The sequence below is a fragment of the Condylura cristata genome, unplaced genomic scaffold (genome assembly GCF_000260355.1).
Source record: "Condylura cristata isolate star-nosed mole 26May11 unplaced genomic scaffold, ConCri1.0 scaffold00001, whole genome shotgun sequence".
In the NCBI taxonomy this organism is placed as follows: domain Eukaryota; kingdom Metazoa; phylum Chordata; class Mammalia; order Eulipotyphla; family Talpidae; genus Condylura; species Condylura cristata.
Window position 1 is genome coordinate 67233356 of NW_004567102.1, and position 20161 is coordinate 67253516.

The 20161-nt window shown below is 37.5% G+C and overlaps 1 protein-coding gene across 1 annotated transcript in view; it reads left to right on the top strand.

Annotated features, from left to right (window-relative positions):
• The first annotated feature begins 10556 nt into the window (after positions 1-10556).
• Positions 10557-20161, top strand: part of ENPP3 (ectonucleotide pyrophosphatase/phosphodiesterase 3) — a 66424-nt gene continuing 56819 nt past the window's right edge. Inside the window, exons 1-2 of the mRNA XM_012735301.1 lie at positions 10557-10678; positions 13675-13750. Of these exons, the coding sequence (XP_012590755.1) occupies positions 10604-10678; positions 13675-13750 (151 nt within the window). The 5' untranslated portion in view covers positions 10557-10603. The remainder of the gene's footprint in view (positions 10679-13674; positions 13751-20161) is intronic.

Here is a 20161-nt window from a genome sequence, read left to right on the forward strand (position 1 = left end):
ACTATATTTTATGTAAAATTAAAGTGCTTTCAAGGGGCCTCCTTGATGGTGAAAGGGGTTAAGTCTCAGCACTATAAAGCTATCAGCAGCCACTGCAGTACAAGTTTGATCCCTGGCCAGAGAGCTGACTGACATGGAGCAGCAGACTTCTCCTGTCTCGCCCACTATTCCCCTCAGCACTGTATTTCAGTGAAACCACCTGTTCTGTTGCCCGCTTGATCTCTGATGAATCCTCTCACCATCACCACCCCCACACCTCTGGCCTATATCCCATCTCTTGTATGCATAAATAAAATAAATAATCTTTTTTTAAAAAAATAAGATACTTTCAAAAATGGTAAGATAATGTTCTTTAAGTAAATAAGCTTAAAATAGGGTATTGTGCCAGTTCAGCATATGAGCAGTGGATTTTGAGGAGGTCACATTTGAATTAATGCTGTTCAAAGAGCTAAGGAGGGCTTAAACTTTGCCCTTGACTTCTGAAGGGTTATTTTGAGCTTCTGGAATCTTATGCCTGAAGGAGTAATCTGGTTTGCCTGGGGTCTTTGTTCATCCCAGGTATTCGAATTATGTGGTTTGAGGTGGGGAAGTTTAGGGCATGTCTGGAGAGGCTGGAGATTGAGATCAGCTATGTTGGAGGTCAAACATGCCCCTGTAAAATATCTGGACACCGCAGCTCAGTTGAGCACACATGATTGGCAACACAGTAGTTGTGTACACTGTGTTGCCAGGAAAGTCACAATGCTCACACTTCAGGGGGGACTGGAGAGGGGAAGCATTGTTTAGTGCTTTCCTGGATCTGCTCTATGTCATCTTCACTTGGCTGACCATAACTTGTATTTTTTAGCTACAATACATTATAAACCATGAGTATAGTCTGAATTCTCCTAGAAAATTATCAAACCTAAAGGTTACCTTGGGGACTCCCAAATTGGTATCCGAATGAGGATGGTGTTGGGGACTGATACAGGCAAAAATTCCATTTTTCTTAGGAAGGGAAGGCGGTAAGGAGAGCTAGGGAGGGAGGCAGGAAGGAGAGAGGGAGAAAGAATGAGAAGAAAGGACTTAAAGAAAGGGGGAGGGAGAAGAGAAGAAGATGCCAATCAACTGTCTATCTGTACAGTGTATGTTTCAGTGCACATGGAGAAAGTCTAGAAATATTTTCTATGTCCAAGATGTCCATGTCATAATATCCAGGATCTGAAAATAGGTTACATGGTGGAGTGAAATTAAAGTTGTAGATCAAATTAAGAGACTAGTTAGCTACCTGAAAATAAGGCTACTCTGAATTATTTGCATAGGCCCAATGTGAAATGAGAAAGGCTGAAGAGTCAGAGGAGATATGCATAGGAAAGAATTGTCAAAGATGCAAAGAATGGACTATAGGTGGGAGGAAGAAAGTGACTAGCTAAGAAATGGAATAGCTTCCAGAAGCTGGAAGAGGCAGTGAATCAGTCTGCAGATAGGAACATAACCCTGCTGACATCTTGACCTTAACCCCATGAGATCCATATGGACTTGTTACCAACAGAAATGTAAAATAACAAACTTGTGTTGTTTCAGGTCACTAGACTCATGGAATTTCTTATAGCAGCCATGGAAAGCACATACATTTGCCAAAAAATCAATACTGTTTAACTAAGGGAAATTGGAGGGATTATTTGATATGTAGTATTATTTGCTATAAAGTAATACTTGAGGAAATAGAAATTTTCTAGAGGATGATTTCAGTATCTATATTCCATAAATAACCATTAGTACTAAGAACAGAAACCTAGCCTCCATCCTGGTTCCCTGCTCTCTTACATCACTAGTCCTCGCCACCTGATCACCTGAGGTCAGAGGACTTCCATAAACACAGAGATGCTGCCATTATATCCCTCAAACTCAGCACTTATTTTCTGTTTCTACTGCCTCTGTCCACTTTGTCCCCTCTCTCAGGTGGGTGTGACAGTCTTGTCTACTGACCTCTCTGCCTCCATCTCTTCCCACCCTGGTCTATTTCATTGTCCAAATGCAGGAAACTATTAAGTCCATTATTTCTCATGGAAATCGCTGATTTGAAATCTTACAGGTTCATATTTAAGTTTCTTTAATTGAAGTCCCTTTGTTTTTTTCCCTTTTATTTCTTTGTAAAGATGGAGTAAAAAATGCCTTTTACTCCAGTTTTATTATTTTTTAATCATGTTATGTAAATTTTATGGACTGAAGAATTCTGATACCAATGGCCTTATATTATTATACAAAACTTCATTGACGAAGGTCATTTACTTTGTATTTGGATTTTTGATTCAAATAGTACTTTCACTTACAACAGCAGTAATCAGGATGTTGTTAAGAATCCAAACTTTTAATATTCTTGTTATACTTTGTGAGAGCAATTGGTAATACTATTACTATAAATTATCAACTCCTCTCTTTTTGCTATTTCTTTTCCAAGTACTATATGTAAATGTTAAAAAGGTAACTAGTTCTCCATATTTAAAATAAGTTCTTGACTAAAGTCCTCCTTAACTTTCATTCCACAGGAGTAACCTCTTCACTTCTTTTTTCTAAAAATCATGCTTTATCCCACTCTTGTGTGCCAATTTTGATATTACTTATTGACTTCTCACTGTGAAAGACATATTTATTTTTCATGAATATCCCCATTTTTCCTCCTTGACTATCCTCCTCATATATCAGAATCTGATGGCTAATTAAACTGTTTATATTGTTCTGACTCTAGCTATTATTTATAGTTTAGCAGCACAGTGCATTGTAAATATGCTTTCCTCTGGGTACAATTTTTTGCTTTGTTTTTGGAGTTAATAATTATCTCATGTTCTCTCTTTGCTTAGTTTGTATGTGACAATTTCTAGCCTATCCAGAAATCTCTGTCTGATATGTAAATCTCCTCTCAAGGAGTTCAGACACATAAAGTATAATACTAACTTTATCTTCCTCCTGGAGGACCCCTTCTGTTTTCTGCCCTTCTTGTCCTGAATGACTTGGTTTCTCTCCTAATCTGTCTCAAGGCTATGGTCCAGGGAGAACATTCTACTGATTTGCTTTTGCCCTCTCCTATAACAACCTTCTGTTGGCTCAGTTTCATGCTTTCTCTTTCTTAGTTTACCCCTTTGATTTGGGAATAGAAGAGATCATATCCTCCAGAAACTTCCTCAGAAGGACTATTTTTTAGGTAGAAGCTAAAATTATTTATTTTGCATAAATATATAAGTGCTAGTTTTTAAAATTTCCTTGTAGATGCTGCATAGTTGCTAAATGTGATTTTTTTTAAAAGATTTGATTTGCTATTAGTTCACAAAATTATATAATTTTGTGTTACAGATTTATCCCTTTATATGTGTACATGCTTTATCCTCTACTGACTCTCCAGGGATATAACTCTGTTTCTTCCCTCTGTAACCAGTATGTTTTTCATACTGCCTAAAAATTATTCTTATTTTCCCAGTTTGTTTTCTTTAATTATTTATATTCCATAAATTAGTAAGACCGTTCAGTAAATGTCTTTTACTTTTTGACGTATTTCACTTACTATTATCTTAAGATTCATCCTTCTTTATCCAAAGGCAATATTTAATCTTTTTAACAGCTGTGTTGTATTCCATTGAGTATATATTCCAAAATTATTTATCTACTTGTCTGGTGATGGGACATTTAGTTTGATTCCATGACTTGGCTATATAGGAGCAAATTAACATAGTCCTATTAATGTTTCTTTCTCACCAATTTTTATCTTTGGAAACTTTTATATATGTCTTTTATTTTGAAACTTTTAAACTCAGAGAAAATTACAAGAACTTTACAATCCCACACACATTATTTTAAATATTGTACATTTGCTATCCCCTATCTTTTCGTCACCTCTCTCTGTGCTTCTCCCTCTATCAACATAATATTCTCTGTGTAAATGATTTGAGAGTTATTCACAGCTATCCTAACTTCACCTTAAATAATTAGTCATGTGCCTTCAGAAAAACACATGACTTACAATAGTCAGGAAAATTTAACATAAATACATTAAAGTTATTAAAAATATATTTGTATTCACATTTTTGTTCCAAAAACAGTTTTTGAAGATTTGTTTTTTCTTCCATTCACAGTGCAATGAGGATCTTGCATTGGATTTCGTTATTAGGTTTGTGTAGTTTCTTATAATGTGGACAGTTCTCTAATCCTTTCTCTCCCCCAATTTTCTTAATAGTGACATGTATGAAGATTCCAAGCCAGATGTTTTACAGAAGTCCCATCAGTTTGGATTTGTCTCACTTCTCATGATAATATTCAGGTAAATAAAAGTTATTTAATGTAGATATGCTATAAAGAGCATGATGTATTCTTAAACACATCATTTCTTAGGTGATTGTTTTTTGCCTTTGAAACACTGAAGGAAACTATAAAACTAATGCATACATATATGCGTGGATACACACACACATAAAGTGCATACAATTTCAAGTGGTCCACAGTCCTTCCCTTAAAGACTATCCATGCAACTGTATGGATCATTGGCAAAGACTGTCGTAAGCACAACTAGTATGGGTGATGGGAACACTTCAGCAATAGTGCTTGAGCTACTTTTTATTTGAATTGTTATCTCTTACAGAACTATTATGGGCTGATTTTTTTTTTCATTCAAAATTCATATTCCCAACATCTCAGAAAATGATTATTTGGAAATAGGCTCTGAAGAAGGCAATTACTTCAACCTCTTTAAATGAGGTTGGAGCACAGATAGAGGCACCAAACAAGTACACACACATAGAGAAGACTCTGCAAAGACAAAGGAGAAGAAAGCCATCCTGCTAACACCTTGATCCCCAGTCTCCACACTCATGAGAATATACATTTCTGTTGTGTAAGTCACCAGTTCTCAGATACTTTGTTTATGGCAATCTTAGCAAACTAACATAAGTACTCTTCTGAATCCCCTTAGAAAAGTTTATTATTTCCCTGGTACTTCATCACCTCCTATATTTTGGTTAGAAATGTCTGTTTCTTCTATTAGGCTAATGTCATTATAGTAGATACAGAAATTGAACATTTTGTGCCTGGAATAACTGTGTAATAGTATAATCCCCATAGAAATTCTGCCCACTGGGCCCTTCCTTATGGTGCAACGGGTTAGGACACAGCACTGCAAGCTAGCCACAGCCACTTCAGTGCAAACTCAATCCCCGGCCCAGGAGGGAGGTGATCCACATGGTACAGCAGACATCTCCTGTCTTACCTGCTGCTCCCCTCAGCGGTGTACTTCATTGATCTTCCTATCCTGTTTCCTCACTCTGTTTCTGGTGAAGCCTCTCACCACCCCTGCACCTCTGGCCTGTATCTCAGTTCTGTATGCATAAATAAATCTTAAAAAAAAAAAAAATTCTGCCTGCTAACAATGAACATACTTGGCATAAAACCTGGGGCTTGGTGGTACTGTTATTTATATTCTGGATTGAATAAAGTAAACTTTACTTTATGGACAAGGCTTCCTCAAGGGTAATAGCTATTTCTGAAATGCTGGATGTAGAGAAAGATTTCACCACATAGTGTTATACCTAATAAGGTGATCATAATTAATAACAATTTGTTTCACTAGATATTGATAAGTTGGACTTAGACCACTGATATTATTTCTAAATCCATTCAATAATTTATTCAGGAAGCATTCACTGAATGTCTTCCTGGTCATTGTGTTAGATACCAGAACAAGTCCACACTAGCCTAGTCTTTGCCTTCATGGAGTTAGTATGGGATGCCAGGGCTTGGGGAAGTAAATGAATTCCTTCCAGCGTTCAGAGAGTAAAGTTGGCACAGGGCCTGTCCCTTCAGGAGTGGACACTTGTAGAACAGCTCTGCAAAGTGTGGAAACCTCAGCTGGCAAAATGGCGCTCTGATTTCAGGAGGGCTTTTCTAGAGATCTGAGTCATGCAGGAGGCCCGTTTAAGAACACTAAAAAACTGGGACTCTTCCTTGTGGCACAGTGGCTAAGAGTACAAAGCCAGCAGCAGGCCCATCAGCACACATTCAATTCCTGGTCAGAGAGGTGACCCACATAGTGCAGCTGAACCTCTTCTATCTTCCCACTCTTCTCCTCAGTGTTTACTTTGTCAGTCTGCCTGTTCTGCTCTCCACTCTGTCTCTGATAAATCCTCTCACCCTCCGCATCTCTGGCCTGTACCCCATTTCTGTATGCATAAATAAATTAATCTTTTAAAAAATACTAAAAAATAAGAGCCCGCTATTGCTTTGAAAAATTTTAGAAATAAAATCAATCTGACTTTTGAAATGAATCAGAGAGAATTCTAACTCTTGTGGGGCAGGTTTCGATGCAAAGTGAGAGAAGCATCCTTAAGGACAGAGACCACCTCTGAAATGTTGAGTATTAGGTAGCAAATAATTGTGGTGCCACAGGAGACATCAGATCAGCTCTCTGAGTTTTTTGAATAATTAGAGATAATAATTTTGGCTCTTTTCTCTGACTGAGTACATTAAAGCCAGCATTTGCAACTTAGAGAATAAATTGTAGATCAGGGTTCCACAGTACTGTTAAGCACCAGATAATATGTATCTTAAGCTTTGTGGGCCAAGAGGCAAAACCATTTTATGTTGACATGTATGCAAAGTCCAGGTATGTATACTTGCATTTTTGGATTCAATTAAAAATATTGTAATAGGGTGTTGGGGGGATAATAACAGATCTACTAATGAGAAGAATGGAACCCTTTTGCTTCTGGGTTAGGAAATGATATTTTGTTTACTTGAAGTTCAGAATTATCATTCTCTATCTCCAGATTGATAATACATATTCATCTGTGCTGATTGAAAATAGGATTGCATTTCATCTTGAAAATGTCTTTTTGCATATATACATACTGCAAAATGCTTTTTGCATATATACATACTGTCCAAAAGCATTGATTTTGATTTTGCTTTATTATAGTTATGGCTTGAATGTCTAGTAATTCAGCACATTTGACTCATAAGAACTTGGATCCTATGTCCCAGGCTGAGATTTTGCATCATCTCTTTATGTATACCGCGCCCCTTTGCACTCATTTGTCACTGCTAACACCAGTCTCCCATAGATGACAGGTCATAGACTTAGCTCCAATACTGGGTTACAACTTGCCAAGGGTTAGTATCTGCCAGGCTTGCCTCGCTTGTCAATCTTGCTGTAGGTTTTTCTACATCTTCTCCTGATGTTGGCTACTTGCCCCCACATTTCTGCACTGCTATTTGAGGTCTCCTTGCCATGGTGGGTGCCTTTCTGTTACTGAATCTGAACTGAGTATCTGACTCACTTTTATTGTGCCCACTCCGGTCCCCCAGTGTGTTAGTCTTAGACACTTGTAGTCAGCCTCATCCACCTACCTCCCAATCTCTAGTGCTAGAACCAGGAGGGGTAGGTTAGGAAACAAGTTTATAAGACCCAAGGAAGTTGATGTTGGTAGGACCCGGGGATTTCCCAGCATGGTAGGGTTTTCTGTGACTTTAGAGTAATTGTTAGAATTTGTAAACAAAGAAGCCTTTGTAGAATGTGAGAAATGGTTATTTGGGGATATACCAGTAGCACAAATAGCACAGGTGTTCTAGACCTTAGGCATTATAATATGCAGAGTAAGTCTTTCTGAACTCAGAAAGTATAATTTGTTTAAGGTTGAAGGGGAAAAAGAATATTGAGCAATACTTCCCAGGTTCAAGTTACATAGAAAGTAGGTTTTACTCTAGATGATTTGGGCAGTCTGTTAGCAGAAAACCTAACTAGAGACTGGGCCATGCCAACATTTCCACTATGTCTGCCAGTATGTGCACCAACTCAATTATTTGAACTTCACTCTCATCAGGAACTGAAAATTAAGACCTTTCTCCATTATAATATACCAAATGTAATCATTTAAAGATAATCTGAGATCACCTTTCAAATGTAGAATTCAATGTCAAGAGCTGATTACCGTGTAAATGACAGACATAAGACTTTATCAACACCTCCTGACTCCCTTATTAGATTATTTTTTTCTGTGTGACTGATGTTGAGAGGGGGAGGGAAGCAGGGAGGCTGATAGAAGAGTGGAAAATGGTTCTGGCAGGTGGGAGGTAGTAAGCCACATACTAAAAATGCAGAGCCGGGATCAGTGGAACTGTGGCGCAAAAGCTGGAATAGAATGAAGTGACACCTTTGAAGACCAGGAAGCAAAGGCTAAAAGTGTATCTGGGATATCAAAACCATTCTGGAGTTGAGGTACACAAATTATTATAGGACTGTCAAGAGAAGGAATAAAAAATCAAGTTGGTCAGAATCCAAGAGCATAGATTGCGACCTAGAGGCCCAAATGAGGAGGAGAGGTAAAGATGAGTCAAAGTAGGATTCCCTGGTGACACAAAGGGTTAAGTCATCTTCACTGTGAAGCTATTGGCAGCCACCACAGCATGAGTTCGATCTCCAGCCAGGCAGCTGACCCACTTCAGGCAGCAGACCTCTCCTGTCTTGACTGCTGCAGTCCATTTACCTGTTCTGCTCCCCACTCTGTCTCTGGTGAATCCTGTCACCCTGGCCTGCACCCAGCTCTTGTATGCATATGTAAATCTTAAAAAAAAAAAAAAAAGTCGAAGCAAGACTCTAATGTTGACTAAGTGGGAAGTTGGCACACAAAATTAACCATCGTGGAAAGGAAGATTCAGAAAGTAGGAGTGTGATGAACCAGAGGGAGGGCAGACTCGGTGAGATTGTTACTAAGTGCAAATAGGCAGTTAAAACCCAGAAAGCCAGAAAAACCAACGGCGCTTGTCAGATAACTAGTCAAAACCACAGGTGCTAGGAGTCTCCTAATTTTGAAAGAAATTTTGGTATAGATTTGATTTTTCATTTTCATATACAATGTGGTACCACCGTAATAGGAAATGGGCACCCTGAAATAGGCATCTGAAGATCCTGTGGCATCTCATATCTGAGATAGCACCAGACAAGGGGAACTTGGGTGTGATTAAGCCCTTTTATCTGTGAAATATGTAAGTTTGATTAGAATCCTGTGAATGAGGAAGAGAATTCTAAATTTAACTCAAAGTAAATTTAGCTCTTAAAGGAGATTGCTTGGAGGGGTATTTAAAAAATACAGTTACCTCAGGCAAAATATTAGGAGATTGCCATTCAACTGATATGCAGCCTGGACTTTGGAATTCAAAATATTAAAATTAAAAAAAATTATTTGGGGGTTTTCTGATTTTATTCAGTGTTGAGAACTACTCACCAAAATTCTTCAAAGAAGTTTTTGTTCATTTCTGCTTCCCTGTGGTACAGGGATAAAGGTCTGTAAGATCCTGGAACATATGGTTTGCATCTTCTGGTTCTGAATTAATTCCTTCTGTGATCTAATGTCCATACTTCTGGTGGTTCTGCCCCTAGATGGAACCAGTGCAATGGGGGTACATTGCACTGAGAGAGTGATAGCAAAAAAAAAAAAAAAAAGCATAATCCTTTAAAGCTGTAGAAAAAATGTGGCTTTCATACCACCAGATGTTTCTTTAAGGGTGAAGACTCATAAGATTACCAAATATTCTAAACACATGAGTCACTGTTTATTAAGATGGATTTTGTTCCTATTTCTTTTCACTGCTTTCAGGATAAGAATAGTTTAGGGTTTTGCAAGTAATGTACCAGTCCATAAAATTTTTACAATCTTTGTATTAGAAGAGAGTTCTCAAGCTTTATTTATACTGAGGAAGTTACCTTAAGAATAATATTCCATGGATTCACAATTTGAAAATTATTAGAATAGCTTAAAATCCAGCACTTTAAGCTGGACTTAACTATTAACTTTTTGACCACACTGTTAATTAACATCTTTTATCATGAATGAGTGAGACTCTTCTCAGCAGGAAGGACCTGAATGTGGATTTCTTAAGCCACAGAAATAAGAAAAGAGCAAATTTAACTGATTGGTGCAAACTGACTTGGATTTGAGAGTTCAGAATTCTTGAGTTTATCTTCCATATCTGGAATCTATCAATATGTGATTTAGGTCAAGAAAGTTACATAATTGTAGTAATCAGAGCCTTACTCGTTTACATAGCAGGGATAAAGTGTTTATAAGAAATTTTGTTAGGTTTGACTTGAGATAATGTGTATAGAAACACATCAGATTGTAAACACTGAGATTCACGACATATTTTTCACAAAATTAAATAATTTTTATAGAGCCAGCAGAGTTTCAAAATTCCTGCAATGATTAATATCCAGGTTTTAAAATGTGACATGAAGTTTGTATCACTGCAAAACTCCCTGGAATTTCCATAATAAAGCCTTTTTCGGGTTATTTTTAAAGAAAATAAATTTTTAAAATGCATTTGTTACAAATATTTTCATTAGTATTTAGCATAAGCTGTAAGGAGAGCAAAAAAAAGTAATCTACTAAAAACGGACTTATCTCTTGGCACTATTGTCATTACTTTTTTCTTTTCTCAAAACTGTCCAATCACTAAAGGGCTGTGATCGTCCCAGGTTTAAATTCAGGCACAGCGATCTAGCTAGTTAGTTTCTCTTTGCTGGGCTGGAAAAAGGAAGGAGTACTACTGTCTTCTGGTAAAACAGGTTTCTGCAGCTATCAAGACAATGGATTCTATGCTGACTTTAACAGAAGAAACTGTTAAAAAGAGCACTGTTAAGAAGTATAAAATCATTTGTGTTGTAAGTATAAGATAATTTGTGTTGTAAGTGCCATTTTTCATTTTAGTCATGCTAGCTTTGTGACCAATGTTAAATATTTTACTTCATTTGCATTTGTTTGTGTTGCTATAAATTTACTGTTTTATACCTTTTAACACTAATGCAGTTAATATTTTACTATTAAGAAATTTGAGTAACAAATTAATATTTGATCAGTCTAAAATCTCAGGATCTGTGGCAAGACATTTCTGTAGCATTGACTTTAGCAAGATTATATTTATCTTGAAAGTCACCTTTTTATTTACTGCATGAATGTTGTGAGGCTAGAAAGTAAGAATTAAAATCACTCTCTTCTACTCCATTAGACTATTGTTTTATCCTATTTTATTTTATTCGCACTGTCTTTTGTTTATTTTCTCTTTTTCTTTTTACGGTAAGGTTTTCCCTGTTCAAAAAAATAGCTCCCCTAAATCTTGTTGCTCTTTCCCCTTCACCAAGAGACTGAAAGGAAACTCTGCCGAGCTTGCTGGCAACCATTGCTTGCTCTATAGATTTATTCTGACTGCTCTGCATCACCCCTCAAAAGTCAGTCCTTCTCCTGCTCTTCTGCAGAGTCATCACAGATATAAACAGTATTTTCTTATTCTGAGTTACTTACTTCCCCTTGCTTTCATGATGGCATTGATAAGTTCCTCTTATCTACATACATTCTTGGCTGATTTCTCTTCCCATTGCATATCAAGTACTAGTGTTTCTCCAAAGGCTACCTCCGATCCTTTTTGTAGTCAGTCTTGTATCCTTTCTTGCTTTTAAATGTCATCTTTTCAACCAAGTAAACTAACAACTCTGAACTCTTGCTGAGTTTGTCTCATCATTTCAAATATATACCTGCTTGCTGACTCCTTACCTAGCACCTCAAGCCAAAACTAACCTCACATATATCCTGCTGCAATTTTCTCTTAAATTTCCACCTTAAGTAAGGTCAACCCATTCTCTGTCTCTCCACAGTGAGATATAAATAAAATCATCTTTATAAACTTAGATCTCCAAGAGTATAACAAATAAATCCTTAAGACATTTTATTTATTCTCTAGGAATTTTGGAGCCCTCTTAGCTGTGATGCCACTTATTATCCTATCTAGTCAATTCAGGAACTGTAAACTTGGGCACAAAATTTGTGCTTAATTTTTTATATTATATTAGTGTTTTATTAGAGCAAATAATAGAAACTCGAGATTTTAACATTGTTTTAAAGGTAACCCAATGTTTCCAAATTTTAGCAATTTTATTTAAAAATGCCAAAGTGATCTGTTTATTAGCACTTTTATGCAGCAAGCTAAAGCCTAATATTGGGTTCTTGCTGATTTTGTAATCCAAAATACTCTCCTCTCTACTTTTTACATAGCATAAAATTGTTTAAGATAAAGCTACATCTCTATACCAAGAAGTTTATTCAGAATTATAAATTGTGTGGTAAATAAGTTGTGTGGTCAATGGTCATTTGAATCTTCTTCCTCTGGAATTTATAGCAAAAAGCAAAGAATGAGCTATAAATATATGTAACAAATACAAAGTTATTCAGAATGAATACTAAGATTTAACATTACAGTCTTACAGCATCCTAAAGAAACAAATGTGTTTTTTTTCCCTCACAAGTTTGAATGGCAAAAGGACCTGTATACTAATTTGCAAATTTGTGATACAAGAGATTTCCCAGTTTTTTTTAACTTTGTAGTAATCCCAGTCTTGGCCACCACAAAAAGGGGCTAAGAGCTAATGTTATTTAATAACTTTATGTTCACCTTCTAAGGAATGAATACCTGCTGGTAGGTCACCAACCTTTGAACTAAATTTGAGACTTCATATAAGGAGTTATTTCCCTCATTAGCCTTTAATTGCCTATGAACACTTTCATTCTAAGAGTTAGATATTTTAACCTTACCATTGATATTTAGAATTAAAACAAACAAAAGGCTGTTGTTCATGTAGCTCTTCATTATAAAGCAAATTTTGATTTTTTTTCTTTCATCAAAGTGAATGCTTTTTTAATTACCAAATTACTGGGTTGTAAAGTACTTTCCTAAGTAATTTATAACTGCTCCATTATCTTTATGGCAATATAAATCATTGAAACCCATCCTTATCATTGGACTTGATAGAAGGGCAAAGTGGTAACAGAAAGAATTCTCTTTTAGTATATCACAGTTTAATTCTAGTGTTAGCATAAAGTTCATTATAGGTAAGAACTTAGTCAGCAGTAACAGTGTTTGACACACAGTTTTTAGTTACTGAACTTCTAAATTGCCATAAACTCATTTGTGTGGGCTGTAGATAATTTTTTGGACGCTATGTTTTTACTTAAGTTATTCTATCTTCTGATGGCCAGAGTGGGTGAAAAATCCTTTTTCAGTGATTTCAGTTCTAGAATGCTTTTTGAGAGTCTTCAAATTAGTATCTAGTTATGAGCAATGGTAAATGGTTCCTAAGATTTTATTCTCTTTTTTAAAGATTTCTTTATTTATACATACAGAACTGGAATACAGGCCCAGAGGTGCAGGGGTGATGAGAGGTTTCACCAGAGACAGAGTGGGGAGCAGGCAGATCAACAAAGTACACTTCTGAGGGGTGCAGACAGGAGAGGTCTACCGTACTATGTGGATCACTTCCGGGGCTGGGGGATCAAACTGAAGCGGCTGCAGCTAGCTTGCAGTGCTGCACCCTAATCCATTGCTCCACCTAATCCATTGCTCCACCTGGGAGGGTCCCTAAGATTTTATTCTTATCATAAATGAATTTGGGGTTGAACTCACAGCCTAATATATCTTAATTTGAAGATCTGTAATAAATGGCATTTAAAATTCTTCCCAAACATTTATTTGTAGTCATTAGAATTACATGCTTCTATCATTATGGAGTTTGGTATTATTGTAATTAGGAATCCATGGAGGGAGAGTAGTTATATGTATCTTTGCATATGTTTAAAAAATGCCAAAGTTTACTTTTCCCTTTTTTAATAGGTTCTTCTTGCTGTATTGGTGATTGTGACACTTGGATTAGGCCTGGGGCTTGGACTCAAGAAACCTCTAGAGCAAGGTATGCCCCTCAGTGTTTTCTAAGAATCTTTCTTCTGACCTTGACCTTTTAAATCTTGTGCTAGCCCAGCAGTCTCTTCCAAAAGGAACATTTACCTACTGTGGCTTTCCCTCCCAAGCCCCACCTTCTGAGGTGTACACCTGTGGTGTGCATTATTTAGTATCATTTCTTGACTTTACTCTTTGCTCTCACCCCTTTGCTCTTTTGAGATACATGTGATTCCAGTTATTCCCCTTCTTCATTTTCAGTAGAGGACTTTGTCATTGGAACATACACTGTAATCAGTGAGATTTAATGGAAAACATGGCTGAAATCTTTGTTCTTCTATTCCTGTGGTCTCCTGCCATGACTCCTGTATACTCTGATTTATCACACTATTATTACTCTAGTTCTGAAGTCTCGCATTTTCTTGGTTAAGCAGTCAGTGCTGCATTTTTGAAATGTATAGAATAAAATATCCCTTTGATAATTTGCCTTCTAATACAAAAACACCTTGTATCTCTTATGTGTTTATTTGTATAAACAGTAAACACATTACAGGTGACTAATAAGCACTGTTTTATAATTTTGTTATGCCTTGTTTTGGTATTTTAGTAAGGGAAAGTATGAGGTCAAATGTGAGATAATTGACTCTCCCCTTTTTACTTAAAAAAATTATTTATGCATACAGAACTGAGGTACAGGTCAGAGGTGCAGGGGCGGTGAGAGGATTCACCAGACATTGGGGAGCAGAACAGTCAGAAGAAGTACACTGCTGAGGGGAGCAGTGGGCGGGTCAGAAGAGGTCTGCCATGCCTTGTGGGTCACCTCCCTGGTTGGGGATTGAACTCATGATGAAATGGCTTTAGCTTCTTAGTGCTGTACTTTAACCAGCTACGCCACCAGGGAGTGGCCTGACTTTCCCCTTTTAATTTGACTATTTAACTTCTGACTTTGGTGGGGAAATTCTTCATTAGAGAAACACTTGGTGAGGTTAACTGACAATTTTTTAATTATGTTTTTACTAAAGATAAATAAACTCTCAGAAACCCTTGTGTAACATGGGAACACTGAAAAGGTGGAGGTTAGCTGGAAATTTATTCTATTCTCAGTCATTTAACTGTTTTTGAACTGTACCAATCCTAGATCTAAAATGTGAGTGGGCCTATGGTGACATTATTCTGAAGTTAGTGTACATATAGGTGGTATATTAGAATAGTGCATACATCATTTCTTGGTTACTTTACTCTTGGGAATTGACCCCCAATCATGGGTTGTTGGGGGGCAGAACAAGCAGGGTCTTAAGGTGGGAGCAGCATCAAGTGGAGATTCCTAAAAAAGGGAAAAAGGGTTTTAAGTGTCATTTATTCAACCAAGTTGGGTGCAAGTCTCCCTGTTCTGCTGTTAGCAGTTTATTTTATACATTTCAAGCAAGCAATGAGATAACATTAGCATATGTGGGCTGAGATCACAATCATCTTTTTTTCCTGAGAATACTTTGTCATATTGACCTTCAGCTGAGATTATAACATTTATTCTTAAAATCTATTAAAATTAAGATAGGTACATAAATTCATAAAATTTAAAGCTAACATTATTATATCACAGTGATTGGCTAAAATACAGTCCCTTTAAACCTTAAATGCTACTTAATGACCGTCATTCTTATTGAGACATCTTAGAGTAAAGTCGAGGGTTAGGGTGGAGCCTGGGCTGGAGATGTGAAGGAGGATAAAGTTAGGTTAGGCCAAGGTAAAGTTGTGAAAGAGGGTAAAGTGGAGGATTAGGGTGGAGAAATTTTCTTGTAGGTAAATCACTAAAGGAGATAGTAACATTTCTCATTTAAAGACTAAGCAATAGAAAGCTTAAGTAAGCTAGTAGAGAGGTAAGATTTGGATTGTCATCCAGGCAGTAAAAGAACTCGTTATTTTTAACATGTTCTAGTACTGCCTTATTTTACAGTATTGATTTTGCTATAACAGCTGATTGCTTTTATTAATCAGCCCATTGTAATATTTTTGACTTTAAGAATTTCCCACCCTCGGGTAGCACTTGCTTGCCCGGAACAGGTAGCGCTGTATGAGGCAAAGGCAATCAGTCTGGTTGCATGCTGATGGTTGCTCAGAATATTTTGATATTATAAAAAAGGGAGGTCATAACATGAGCTAGCATGGAAATTCTGATTTTTTCAGAGCTTTTCTTTTCTATCCATAATTTGTCAGTCAATAGAAGTTGCATAGCTTGTGTCACTTTATCCCACAAATCATGAAAATTGCAATCATGTGTGTACTTATCTCTGAAGAAAATCTCTGATTATTTGGCTCTTTCACTCTCTTCCTTACCTAATCTGCTAACTGGCTGGCTTCCCAGAGTTAAATGCCCACTCACCCAAGGTATGGGCATTTAAGTCTAGTTCCTGTTTGCGAGAGTCCTTACCACATTCATTCTTCTACTTCAACTGTTGCCTAGTCCCCCAACCCTGAACCAATTCCATTATTCTTTGCTCCAGTTAAGCCATTTTCTGTATGAAATATTGACACAAGCTATGTAACGGCTATCATCTGACAGATTCCGGATAGCTCGGGAAAAGCTCTGAAATATCAGAATTTCCTCTGCTAACTTATGTTATGACCTACCTTTTTTGTATGATCATGATATCAAAAAATATTGCAGCAACATCAGTTTGTAACTGGCTTGCCTTAGCTCTAAATTGGCTACCTGGCCTGGGCAAAGTACAAGCTGAGCTGCTCCTGGGCAGGAAATTCCTTTGAAGACAAAAGGCAAGCTCCTGGAGAGATAAGACCCCAGAGCATCAAAACTCCTGGAAAACTTCTTTGGTCTTTTGACAAAAAGCGATTCTTAAGATAACTTTCAGGGCATAAGGACCCATGGACAATTTCCTAACATTATCAACACAGGTTTTGCTTAATGCACAACTATGTAACTTCTTCTTAATTTACTCTTTTCCTAAAAACAATCACTAACTACTCTCTGCTAATCTTATTTAACCTCTTCCTAAAAAAGCACTAGCTACTCCTTGCTAACCTTAAATTAGCCATTAGCTTCTCTTTAGGCTATCACTGACGACTATGCTAACACAATTTATTCCTTCCCTAGGACTCTTAAATCCTTTGCTAACAGCTCATCCTTTCCCAGACCCTGATCCTTTAAAGTCACAGTTAAACATCCATACACATGAAAGTTATCACAAAGATGTATAGTATAGTGTGCCATAAAGTAGCAGGAAGAAGATGCATTATTCCCCTCTTTTATGTCGGTTTCTTATTAACTCACCTAAGGCATTATTGTAAAAAAAATCTTGCTAAACAGTATAAATAAAGACCTGCAAAAAGATGAGGAGGAAGACTTGCACCCAATCCTGACTCCTGTGTCTTCCTCGCGTCCTCTCCGCCTCCTGGAATCTCCGCATGCCGACGCCTTCCCTTCCTGCCTCCAGACACCTCAAGAGTTGGAGCTGGTCTCCGACAAAATATGTCTTTATCTAATGTGGGATTTTAAAGTTTGAGCTTCTATGTGTTCTTAACGTGTGTTGTGTATACACATTTTACTTATTGTCAACAATTGAGTACTGAGTATATTCTAGATATTACTGATTACTAGGAGTACTTCCTTGTTAGTGGTGAAAAAAATAGACAAAAGCCCCATAGAGTTTACATTCTGGCATGAAAGATAGATAATAAAAATATAAACAGGTCGGGGCCTCCCTGGTGATGCAACGGGTTAGGACTCAGCACTGCAAGCTAACTGTAGCCACTTCAGTGTGAGTTCGATCCCCAGCCCTGGAGGTGATCCACATGGCATGATAGACCTCTTCTGACCTGCCTGCTACTCTTGTCGATCGGCCTGTTCTGCTCCCACTCTGTCTCTGAGTCCTCTCACCACTCCTGTACCTCTGGCCTGTACTACCCCAGTTCTGTATGCATAAATAAATCTTTAAAAATATATAAATAGGTCATAATCTAGTATATATGCCTATATAGACACACATACATATGCACATCATAGCCACCCAACTCAGGGGTACCCAGGACCCCAGCTATAAAAGGGTACATTCTCTAAAAGTGATTCAGCCATCCACATGCATACGCCAAAGGAAACATAGTCCTAGTGCTATAGATCTTTAATAGAAGTGGTGGTGGTACAGGGAGAGGGCGAGAGATGGAGATTCCTTATAAAACTCTGAAAATTTTCCATCCCCTCTTGGCAAATGCTCAGTCACATAGGCTCCATTCACAGCAGGGCTGCTGTGACAGGCAAACTTGCCATCAGTTTAAGGAACCTTGTGGCAAAGAATTCTAAGGAAGTGGCTTGGCAAATCCCAGAGAGCTGGGACAGAAGGAACAATCCAAAATTCAAAATGTACCTCACATCCCAATGTGAAGACAAGATAATGATCACCATTGTCTCTGCCTGGAACAGCCTCTCCACATGTCTCTCAGTCATGTGAATTTTCCAAGTATCACTTCCAGGTGTCTCTGCCTGTCTCTTCCATGAGTTTCTTCTCCCAGCAATACAAGGGCTCAAGTCAGGGCTACAGAAGCAAGAGAGTTGGCCTGCCTGACTTCCATGTTATATAGACCCACCTGTCATTCAGCTCTGCCCCAGTCACGAGTAGAACCCCTCAGGAAGTTGGTTAATGACATACTGGGATTGTAAACCCAAGGTGGCTTGTAAGGGGGGGCAGTGAGGAAAATACTGCTGCCGCATCATGGAGGTGTGTCTGTAACAAGTATGTTGAGGGATAAATAAAACTGAAAAGGGGAAGATGAAATCTTGGGGTGAGGTGGGGTAGGGTGTATGTGTGTGAAATAATTTTAGAATGGAGTTGAAAGATGTGAGGGGGAAACGGATACATTGGGGAGGAATAGTCGAGGTATGACAAAATAGCAAGTACAAACCTAAGCTTGTCTGTCACATTCCATTTAAAGAATAACAAGAACATTTAAAGAATAACAAGAAAGTGAGGTAGATTAAGAGGACTAGAGGAGGGTAGTCATAGAGTTGTATCAGCCAGAAAAGCCAGATCATAGCTGGTTGGGAGGTCAAAATATGGTTTTTGGTTTTTATTCTATGTGTGATAGGAAGTGAGTGAAAGTTTTGGCAGAAGACTAACATGCTGTAGTTTGCTTTTCAGCACAATCATACGGGCTGCTGTTTTATAAATAATTGACAAAAATAAAATCAATAGTAGTGAGACCAATTAGTAAATTATTGCAATACCAATAAGCCTTATTTCAACAATGGTAGCATTTTTAACTGTTGAGAAATATTTGTAATCTGGAGTCTTTGGATGGAATGTATACACTCTACTGACAGATTGGATATAGAGTGAGAAAGAGAAGACTCAGGAATAACCTGAAGAATTTCTGGCATGAACATCTGAAAATAAGGAATCTCAATAATCTACTTGAGGAAAACTGTAGGAAGTTTGGGGAAAATAATCAGAAACAATTTGGGGATATGTTAAATTTGAGGTTTTCTACTTGATTTTCCAGGGGAAAGTTAAGATAGTTATATATGCGAGGTTTGTGTTAGAGGGGAAGACCTGGATAGACACCCACCCCATGCAGTGGCCATCAGCATCATTTGTGGGATTTAAGGCAATGTAACTAGAGAATGGGTACACCCGTGTAAAAGGAGCAGGGAAATGAAGGGAGGAAAGAAATGAAGACTTGGAAAGGGAATGGTCAGAATGTGGGGAGGGAAGTCAGGCAATTGTGTCCTGATCAACCAAGGGAGGAAAATATTGCAAAGGAGGAGAGTTTTTGTAAACATGTGAAAGTCTTTTACATAAACAGTATTTTCCCATTTACTCATCTTTGAAACATTTTAAAATATTTAAAGTTGAAACGTTTAAGAAACCTTTTAGTAAAACACATACATACACGTGTGCATATATATGAGTATAATATGTGAATATGCAGATATACATAATATAGATATACGAGAAGGTTTTTTCTTTCTTTTTAACTGCTTGGTTTTTAAGATCCTTGCATGAAGTGCTTTGTGCACTTCTTTCTGTCTACTATGTAGTACTTTTTTGGCATGTAGCCAACATGCGATTTACCCTCGCCCAGTGAAAGTTACCAAGGTTGACTTTAGTTCCTTAAACACCACATAAATTCTGCAGGTTCTCCTGGAGACTTGTGTGAGATAGGTTTTGTCACTTGCCCAGAAATGGAATTGAGTCCTAAGGTTTATATTTTAACTTGGGTAAATAGTCTGTTTGCTTGCTAGAATGATTGCCACAGCCTACCTAGCTTTTCCCAGGTATCCCCACCAACCTAAGGCATTATCTGGCTCTCATTTTTGACAGTTTAAAACTGGGTATAAGGTGATACCTTTTATAGAAATTGTCTTGCTGTACCTATCTGAGTTGGTTGCACACTTTGTTGTTTTGGTGTATGGTTG